Here is a 10,730-nt window from a genome sequence, read left to right on the forward strand (position 1 = left end):
TAATAAAAAACATATCAGGAAGCGAATATAGGGTGGTTGAAACGCCAGTGTCATTGGAGGGTGTCTCTCTAAATTTCTAATAAAACAAGGGAATTTGCTTGTGCAAACACAGCGCTCTATATTTTCTTCCTTCATATTTATTAAAGGCCCAACTTTTGTTTTTGCCTTTCCCTAATCTTAACTTGACTGTGAAGCATCTTTGATGCATTTGATGCATTTTTCATTTGGTAGTGTCTTTGGAGCGGAATTTCACCCCGCTGACCCGTAAATATTTAATATAAAGTGCGTCGTTTGAGAGTGCGTAAAGAAAAGATATGCAATGGCGGCTCGGGTTATCGGTGATTAGTAAAGAGGCATTAGGAATATTTGATCTGGGGATAGCAAAACACACAAGGCTTGCAAAAGGAAAAGCAAAAAGTTAAAAGAGTTGCGAAATTTGAGAGAGAGAGAGAGAGAGAGAGAGAGAGAGAGGAGAGGAAGCTTTTAAGAGTATAGAAGCTCAGGTAAAGCTATATACAAACAGTGGAAAAACAACTTGAGGAGCAAGAAACGTAGCTAAGCATATTTAGCCCTTCACAAGGAAAATTGGAAAAAGGGCTCCCATATACATATATATATGAAATTCATGAACAAAGACAAAAAGGAAAAAGAAAAAGAAAAACCCAAAAAGAATTTATGCTAAAAAAAAAAAAAAAAAAAAAAAAAGGTGAAAGTGCACACACACAAAATGGGTTGGTTCGTTAATATTGCCACAATAAAGGCTCAAAGCTGCTTGGAATCACACACTCTGCCTCTGTCATTGACATCTGATCCCTAAAATAAGCAGAGTCATCAATGCCGCTGTGATACCACGGGGGAGGATAGACCCACCCATCAACCGAGTCCATAAATACGAAATCGTTGCTCAACTCAGCTGATTCGAAACTCGTCCCCAGACTCGGCAGCTCCACTATCTCGCTCAGCTCCTCCGGGGTCGACACGTCACACGAGGACGATGAAGACGAAGAGAACGAAGGCGTTTTGGGAACAACTTCGAACTCCATCGAAGCGGCTTTGGCAGCGGCGGCTTGGACGTCCCGGGGCGAGTTCGAAGCGGGTCGGGGCAGCGACCCCGCGAGCTCCGGGAAGTTGAGGATCGCCGAGCTTCCCTTGATGCTCAGTGCCGCCACGTCGTGGGCCCGGGCCGCCATCTCCGGCGTCGAGAAGGTGCCCAGCCAGATCCGACTCTTCTTCCGGGGCTCGCGGATTTCGGATACCCATTTGCCCCAGGTCCGCATTCGGACCCCCCTGTAAACCGGGTGCTTGCTGTCGTCTAGGGCCCGTTTCGACCGTTTGGGGTCGGGCTCGCCGGACCCTTTTGGAGCCAAGCTTGGTAATAACCCAGATGAGGATTGTGAAGATGGAGAAGGTGAGGACGAGTTGGCTCTTGATTCTGTCTCCGAGTTGGGCGTGTCAGCCATTGCTTGTGATTGAACTCGATCAGTTTGAGCTAGTCCTTTCTCGGGCTTTGTAAGCCCCTCTAGAAAGATTTCTTACTATAAATAGTAATTTGCAAAAAGCTGTCTTCAAACTTCAGAGTAACGCACAGAGTGTAGCAGAAACGAGAGAGAGACAGAGAGAGAGAGATTTGTAGAGAGATTATGCGTTTCCAAGTGGGAGAGTGAACGAGTGAGAATGAGGAGGAAGTGATGAGTGAAGGGGTGGGTTTTATTTAGAGGGTGGGAGAATGAACGAGTGAGAATGAGGAGGAAGTGATGAGTGAAGGGGTGGGTTTTATTTAGAGGGTGAAGAGGAGGGTCAAGAAGATGCAAGGACAACGTGCGGCTTTATTTCTAAGTGACCCCCACAGTCCCACACGGCTAGGCTCATCATCATCATCATCATCATGCATTGATGCATATACATTTAACGACATGCATACATCTATGCGTATGCGTATATGCATAAAAGGGAGAAAGAGACTTAAAAGAGTAAAGAAAATGGTGAGCCTAGTCACCCTATGGGCATCCAGGATACAAGAGTCTTCCTAGCAGTGCATCAGTGGCTAAAAGGTCACAACAGGCTGGCAGAGCCGGCTGTGGGGGGATTTCCATGGAGGAATGGGCTAGTAGGCTTCCAATTCTCTGTCCACTTTTACCATATCAATAAATCTTTCCTCTGCGTTTTCACCCATCTCTTCTCTACGTATATATGACAATAATAATAATAATAATTATTATTACTCTTCTTTTTCCTCACCAACCCCTTCACAAGTACCCTTTTGCCCTCCGTCGTCCATACCTACTTAATTTCAGTATTCTTAACTAAATTTTCAATTGCCTGCGGGAGAGTTTACTGTTCTTGGGATGAATCACGGTCTTTCTTTGACTGAGCAGCAAGGAAGTTACTTTGTTCATGATTCATGACATGGCGCTTTTAATTGATTTGGTCCCAAAGAAGAGAGAGGATAATGTTTATAATTCTTTATAATGAACACTGACAATAGTACAACTGTTAATTACCCGCAAAATCATTAATATTCTATTGGCTAGCTCTACGTAATTAATTTGAGTAAATATCGATAGGTATGTAAATGCTATTTAGTTACTGCACGTAATTGTACGTGGACACGACTTACGAATTTAGAATAAAATTAAAGGATTACGATTTATAACCGTGACTCGTTTAATTTAATGGGTTGGGTTAGTGTTGACCCATATAGTTTTATACACATTCTTCGACACGACCTGAATCCGACACGCAACATAATAGTAACAAATTTTTGATATGACCTACAAATTTGACACGAACTCAATACAAAATTAGAAGGTTAGAGTTGATGAGTTTGACCTATATAGTTTTATATTCATGCATCAACACGATCTAAACCTGACACACAAACACGAATTGTCACTCCTACATTTCTTAGACTATTGTGATACGTACAAATTACTCTTTGAACCAACAAATGCTCGTAAAAAAAGAAAATTTAATGGTTGATTGTACTGACACGTCGTCCAAATAATGGTATTCTACTTTGTAGCGGTTTCTTGTATATAAATAGAAATTGCCTTTATTACGGTGGGGACCCCATATTAAGAGTCGTATAATTAGGATTTTAGTACATGGGGCTGGTCCCTTGGCTTTAAGATAGGGTGTTGCATGCAGCAGTCTCGGGGTTCTTAATGTTCTATAAAATTCATGAAAAAAATGCTTAAGTTAGGGGGAGTTATTGTCTGATCAGTTCAACCATATATGTGGGGGTGAGCTAGCAGAGGATCGATCGTATTCACACATGCATGAACCATCGATCATTTCCAACTGTTAATCTCGAGCATTGGTTCGAGCAGCTTCCAACAGTGGTACTTGGCTGGTACCCTGCTAGCAACACATGTGCATCTCAACTGCAACAGACCATTCCTTTATGAATTGCAACTACTAATTGAAGGCCATGTACCCAAAATTGTTTAGGGTTTTCAACAAAATAATGCATCATTTCCATTCATGTACCACACCACTCCGTGTATATATGCGTGTGTACGTGCATGTCCATTATTGATCATTAATTTCTTAAGAGAAATGCTAGGGGTACCAAAAATTTTACAAAGAGATGAGTACTGTTGGGACAAATATAGATCTTCTCGGGAGTTGGGCCCAATCCGGGATGTGGGCCCTCTCTGATCCACCCGACCGGGCCCAAATATTGGAAAAAACATAATTTACCCGGGCCCATTGAGGCTCCTTGGGCCCAAGTCTGTTGCAACAGGCCTGAGTTGGCGATCCAAATGCTAGTTGGTATCCGCATCTGCAGGCGTCTCGGCAGTACCCGGAATCTAAGGGACACGACGCACGTCATGAAAGTCATGCGTCTCGGCAGTACCCGAAACCTAAGGGACACGATGCATGTCGTGGGACCCCATGATACCACCGAGATCTACGGAATTTGGAAGAGTTGTTTACATGGAGCCACGTCTCCTCCAACCGCCTCGAGCGCAAAATTGTGAAGCTAATGGAACTGCTCCATAACCTCTATAAATACAAGAACTGCTTCAGATGCTAAGGTACATGCTAATCAGTCTCTTTGGCATTATTTTGCGCATTTATTCTCAGAACCATACACTTACTTAAGCATCGGAGCGGGGTTGTCGGAACCCCCCGACGCAGCTTTACTTTTCAGGTGAACCAGACACAACCAGGAGCAACTTAGTCCAAAATCTGACCGACACGTCACCTTCCAGAAACTGTCGCAACAGTTTGGCGCCGTCTGTGGGAACGACTTATATCGTTTTCCTAAAAAAAAATCCGTTATGGTGAATACTCGATCAGAAACCAACCGAGTGCCTCGGGATGACCGAAATGCCCGAGACGAAGGAAACTCCAACGATCCCCAATTCACTCTCCTGAATGAAAGAATGGAGCAGATGGCCAAAAGCATTGAGGATTTGGCCACTATGAATGCTGTCCTCCAGGCCCGGGTTCCAGAACTTCACCGAACTATTACTGACCCAGGAAATCGAGAGGAAGGCAGTCGGGTCGAAGGAACAGAGGAGCCGAACAAAGAAGAAGAAGTCCCAGGAAATCCACCACCTGTTCAACCCGAGGCAGCAAGGGCGGTACAAGGCATGATTGCCCGGTTGGAGCAAAGATGCAATGTTCTAACCGCAGCTATCCAACGGAACGATAAGGGAAAAGCTTCCCAGGTGGAAAACCTTTTACAGAAGACCACCTCCCCATTCACCGAGGAGGTGGCAAATATTTGCCTTCCTGAGAAGTTCAAAGTCCCAGAGATCCCGTTTTATACGGGACTTGAAGATCCTGTGGAGCACCTAGATAATTTCAGAGCCCACATGGATCTCCATCGAACACCCGAGATGGTTGCCTGCCGAGCCTTTCCTTTGACCCTCTCGGGCAATGCCCGTGACTGGTTCAGGAGCCTCCCGCCAAATTCCATTCGTCATTTCGAGGACCTCGGCAGGATGTTCCTAACTCAGTTCATGGCCGGCAGGGTCAGAAGAAAGCCGTCGGGATCCTTAATGTCATTGCACCAAGGACCCGAGGAATCCCTCAGAGATTTCTTTATGAGGTTCAACAAGGCTAGACTTGAAGCTGAGGCAGCAACAGATGATTTCATCTACGGAGCTCTCTTTCAGGGAATCCGAAAAGACGGAGCACTAATGGCTGATATAGCCAGGAAGCCCCCTCAGAATTTAGACGGCTTTATGAGTAAAGCTGAGAAGTACATTAACCAGGAAGAGACACTCCGAGCTCTGTTGGGACCCGAGACTACTCGCCCATCCACTTCCGGGAACCCAAAAAAGAAGAATCCTCGGAAGGAAGAACGGAAGCGGGTTCCGGAAGAAGAGGCCAGGCCGAAGCGGGATCAGGAGTCCCTAAGGGGTCACAACTGGACACCCCTCAATGCACCCATTATGGATGTTCTCCTGGAAATAAAGCGAGACCCGACGTACCGGAAGCCCAAACCGGTGCTTGCAAATCCGCATTCACGATACGCCGACCAGTACTGTGCGTTTCATGACACCACCGGGCATCGTACGGAAGCCTGCATATCCTTGAGACTTCTGATTGAACGTTTCATAGAAAACGGAAAACTTGTCCGTTTCCTCGCGGATCAGAGAATTCAGCAGAATCCGGAGCACGGCAACCGCCACCATCAGAATCGGCTCCATCAGGATCAAAACAATCCCCGGGATGATCGGGGAAGAAATCAAGAAAGAGGAAGGGAACAAGAACGCAGGCCGGATCCTCGGGCTGCACGAGATAGAAGTAGGAGCCGAGCCAGACCCGAACGGCAGGAGAACCTTCTGGAAATACAGACGATTTCGGGGGGTTTCGGAGGAGGCGGAGAATCTAGCTCGGCGCGGAAGGCATATGCAAGACAGTTACGGGATTTCGAGGTATACTCGGTGCAGAAACCTCCAAAGTCCCAAAAACGAGACGCACAAGTGATCGGGTTCTCGGACAATGATTATGCAGGGGTATCACTCCCGCATACCGACGCTCTGGTACTGAGTCTGGCCATAGCCAACCACAAAATACACCGCGTCTTGGTTGACACAGGAAGCTCGGCTGACATCCTTTACAGGTCAGCCTTCGAGCGGATGAAGATCGATCGAAGTAAGGTGATCCCGGCGAGATATTCGCTTGTGGGATTTGTGGGAGAGAAAGTGCTCCCACTCGGGTCCATTGAGCTTCCGGTCACAGCAGGAATGTACCCGAGGCAGAGGACGGTGATGGTTCGGTTCTTAATAATCGACCGACCATCGGCCTACAACGCCATCCTCGGGAGAACAGCTCTCAACGAATTTAGGGCTGTGACCTCAACTCCTCACCTGAGCATGAAATTCCCCACCGAAGAAGGCGTCGGTGTCGAAAAAGGAGACCAGAGGATGGCCCGAGAATGTTACAATACAAGTTTGAAGAAGCTCCCGGAAGCCGCGAGACTGGGAGAGAAGAAAAAAGATGAAGAAAAATAGCAATCACCGTTGGGGGAGCCGGTCGAGGAACTGGAAGAATTCGAGCTCGGTGACTCGAAGAAGAAAGTCCGTGTCGGCGCGCAGCTTCCCCTTGAAATGAAGGAAGCCCTGGTTGCATTCCTCAGAAAAAACAAAGATGTATTCGCATGGAGCCACGAGGACATGCCGGGAATACCCCCATCCGTAATAACCCACAAGCTAATGGTGGATCCAAGCTATCGACCGGTTAAACAACGAAGAAGGACTTTCGCACCGGAACGAAACCAGGCCATTGCCGAGGAAGTACACAAACTATTGCGGGCTGGGTTTATCCGAGAAGTAGACTACCCAGTGTGGTTGGCCAACGTGGTTTTAGTCAAGAAAGCCACCGGGAAGTGGAGAATGTGTGTTGACTTCACCGATCTCAACAAAGCGTGTCCCAAGGATAGTTTTCCATTACCTCGGATCGATCTTCATGTAGACTCTACATCCGGTCATGAACTTTTAACATTCATGGATGCCTTCTCAGGGTACAACCAAATCCACATGGATGAAGCCGACCAAGAAAAAACGTCGTTCATTACCGACCGAGGTCTCTACTGTTACAAAATGATGCCGTTCGGTCTAAAGAATGCCGGGGCTACATACCAGAGGCTCGTCAATAAAATGTTCCAAAATCAAATCGGACGAAACGTGGAAGTCTATGTTGACGACATGCTTGTGAAGAGCACACGAGCTGCCGGCCATATAGCCGACCTGGGGGAAACTTTCGAAACACTAAGGAGTCATAAGATGAAGCTGAACCCGGCCAAATGTGCTTTCGGCGTATCCTCAGGAAAATTCTTAGGATTCATGGTTTCACAAAGAGGAATCGAGGCGAATCCTGAGAAGGTGAATGCTGTCCTCAGCATGCAACCTCCCCGGACCACCAAGCAACTGCAACAATTGACCGGGAGAATAGCAGCCCTTAACCGGTTCATCTCCCGATCCACCGACAAATGTCTCCCATTCTTCAAGATTTTGAGAAAAGCCTTCGTGTGGAGCAGTGAGTGCAAGGAAGCCTTCAAGAAGTTAAAAGAATATCTGACCAACCCGCCGCTGTTGAGCAGCCCCGAGGAAGGAGAAATCTTGTATCTTTATCTCGCAGTATCACCCTCGGCAGTCAGTTCAGCTTTGGTCCGAGAAGACTCAGGCGTTCAGAAACCGGTTTATTTCACTAGTAAAGCCCTCCATGGAGCCGAGGAGAGGTACCCTCGGATTGAAAAATTGGCCTTCGCCTTAATAATCTCGGCCCGGAGATTGAGGCCATATTTCCAGGCACACGCTATACGAGTGTTAACCGAGCATCCGCTGAAGAAGATATTACAAAAACCGGATCTATCCGGGAGGTTGGTAAATTGGTCGGTAGAACTGGGGCAGTTTGACATAGAGTTCCACCCTCGTACTTCTATCAAGGGTCAGGCGCTAGCCGACTTCCTGCTAGAATTTAGCAATACGCCCGAAAGCGAAGAGCTGCCCGAGAAGGAAACATGGGTAGCATATGTAGATGGTTCTTCGGCCGACCAGAAGAGCGGAGTCGGTGTCACTTTAGCAAGCCCGGATGGAGAAACTTTTCAATATGCGATCAAACTGGATTTTGTGACCACCAATAATGAAGCCGAGTATGAAGCACTTTTGTCCGGGCTTTCAATAGCTCGGGAAATGGGAGCAAGGAATGTGGAGATCAGAAGCGACTCTCAGTTGGTAGTCAGCCATGTGCAGGGATCGGCCGAGGCACAAGGTGAAAAGATGATTCAATATCTCGATAAGGTACGCAAATGCCAATCTAACTTCCACAGAACCGCCGTAACCAAAGTTCCTCGGGAAGAGAACGCCCGAGCGGATGCTCTTTCCAAAATGGGTTCCGGCACCGGGTCTGTCGTCAGAACGTCCACACGGGGGGTGGTGATACAGACCAAGCCTTCAATCCTTCCACAACTCGACATGATGGAAATTGAAGAAGAATCAGACGAACCCGAATGGGCTACTGATGTAATTCAGTACCTCCGCGACGGTTCCCTACCCGAGGAAAAGCTGCAAGCTCGGAAGGTAAAAATACATTCAGCCCGGTACGTGCTTATCGGAGGGGTGCTCTATCGAAGAGGATATACTGAGCCACTCTTGAAATGTCTTAAAAGTTCCGAGGCGGAATACATATTAAAGGAGATACACGAAGGAGTCTGCGGGAACCACTCTGGCTCTCGGATGTTGGCTCACAAAGCGATGAGAGCCGGATACTACTGGCCAACAATGGGCAAGGATTCAGTTGAAATCGTTCGAAAGTGCGACAAATGTCAGAGGTTCGCCCGGGTGATGAAGCAACCCCCTGAAAAACTAAGCCCAATCACCTCGCCGTGGCCATTCGCAAAATGGGGGGTCGACATAGTCGGGCCTATGCCTCCGGGAAAAGGTGGCCGGAAATTCCTTCTTGTCGCGGTAGACTACTTCACCAAGTGGGCCGAAGCCGAGGCACACGCCACTATCACTACCGCAAACGTAGTAAAATTTCTCTGGAATTCAATCATATGTCGATTCGGCATCCCACACGCTTTTGTTACCGACAAACGGAAAACAGTTTGACTGTGGACCGTTTCGAAAATGGTGCGCCGAACTCCATATCAGAAATTATTACTCAACCCCGATATATCCACCGGCGAACGGACAAGTAGAAGCTACGAACAAGACTCTTCTCAGAACACTAAAGAAGAAGCTCGGTAAAAAGAAAGGAGCTTGGGCAGAATATGTACCCGAGGTACTTTGGGCCTACCGCACCACGACACGCACTCCCACCGGGGCTACTCCTTTCTCTTTAACTTACGGCTCAGAGGCAATCATCCCCGCCGAAGTCGGATCACCCAGCTTCCGAGTATCACACTATAATCCGGGACTCAACGACGAGGGAATCAAGCTCAATCTGGATTTACTACAAGAAAGAAGAGATGAAGCGCATATAACATGGGCCGCGTACCAAGACCGAGCTGCCCGTTACTTCGACAAAAAAGTCCGCCCACGAAAGTTCCAACTCGGAGACTGGGTTCTTAGAAAGGTAAGCCCCATCACCAAAGATCCAATCGAGGGAAAGCTCGGAGCAAAATGGGAAGGCCCATACAGAGTTATACGATGCCACGACAAAGGGGCATACCATTTGATCGATACGACCGGCAAAGAGTTACCAAGAGCCTGGAACGCCGAGCATCTGAAGAAATATTTTATGTGAATTGCTTATCTTGTGCTTACTATTGTTATCAAGCTGGCACCGACAATGTATATTTATTCTCAATTCAATTCGAAGCATGGAATCTCAGTTCAAATCAAACCAGACCAGATCAAATCAAAGCGTCGCTCCCTCGGTTTGAAATACAACCGACCCGGAGCACGCACCGGTCATTCCTCAATATTGACTAAAGTCATTAAGGAATGTCTCGGTTCAAATCAAACCAGACCAGATCAAATCAAAGCGTCGCTCCCTCGGTTTGAAATACAACCGACCCGGAGCACGCACCGGTCATTCCTCAATATTGACTAAAGTCATTAAGGAATGTCTCGGTTCAAATCAAACCAGACCAGATCAAATCAAAGCGTCGCTCCCTCGGTTTGAAATACAACCGACCCGGAGCACGCACCGGTCATTCCTCAATATTGACTAAAGTCATTAAGGAATGTCTCGGTTCAAATCAAACCAGAGCAAATCAAATGCAACTCGGTAGAGTAAGCAAAACAAAAGTTTACATGAACACATCAAAATATCAAAGTAAAGAAATTAATTCTATATCATAAACCAACCGGGTTACATTAGTTTTCATTCGAAAGTACAACCGGCCTAAAAGAAGAAAAAATATATTACACAAGTGGGCTCCCTGTCGAGTCCCCAGCATCGCCAACCCCAGGTTCCTCGGTTTCTTCCCTACCAGGAGTGCATTCCGAGACAGAGGGTCCCGAGGTTAAGTCATCTCGATAAGGATTGGGAGCATCATCGGTCCAGTCCTCCACATCCGGGAAAAATTCCACTCCCAGAGTCTGTAGCTCCCTGGTTGCTGTCTCGGGTAATTCAAGGAGCTCAGGAGTCACAGTCTCGGGATCAACCTTGAATACTTCCGGGTGAAGAAGCATGGTCCTTAATCTCTCAAAACCCCAGTTGGATCCTCGGCCCCAGCTAAGACCTCGAAGCCAAGGAACAAGGGCGAGTTGCTTCTTGAAACGCCGGGACTTGGCCTTATAATGATGGCCTTTCTTCCGAAG

At 47.3% G+C, this 10,730-nt stretch overlaps 2 protein-coding genes across 2 annotated transcripts; one reads left to right on the forward strand and one right to left on the reverse strand.

Annotated features, from left to right (window-relative positions):
- Positions 1 to 481: 481 nt before the first annotated feature.
- On the reverse strand, positions 482 to 1,778 carry LOC133857942 (dehydration-responsive element-binding protein 3-like). The gene has a single exon (XM_062293335.1). It carries the CDS (start codon positions 1,458 to 1,460, stop codon positions 741 to 743), a length of 720 nt encoding a protein of 239 aa, XP_062149319.1. The 5' UTR covers positions 1,461 to 1,778; the 3' UTR covers positions 482 to 740.
- Positions 1,779 to 4,286: 2,508 nt separating this feature from the next.
- LOC133857528 (uncharacterized) lies at positions 4,287 to 9,708 on the forward strand. The gene is made up of 3 exons (XM_062292793.1): positions 4,287 to 6,411; positions 6,511 to 8,987; positions 9,067 to 9,708. The coding sequence occupies exons 1-3, from the start codon at positions 4,287 to 4,289 to the stop codon at positions 9,706 to 9,708; spliced, it is 5,244 nt and encodes a 1,747-aa protein (XP_062148777.1).
- The last annotated feature ends 1,022 nt before the right edge of the window (positions 9,709 to 10,730 follow it).

This window comes from Alnus glutinosa, chromosome 14 (genome assembly GCF_958979055.1).
Source record: "Alnus glutinosa chromosome 14, dhAlnGlut1.1, whole genome shotgun sequence".
NCBI lineage: Eukaryota > Viridiplantae > Streptophyta > Magnoliopsida > Fagales > Betulaceae > Alnus > Alnus glutinosa.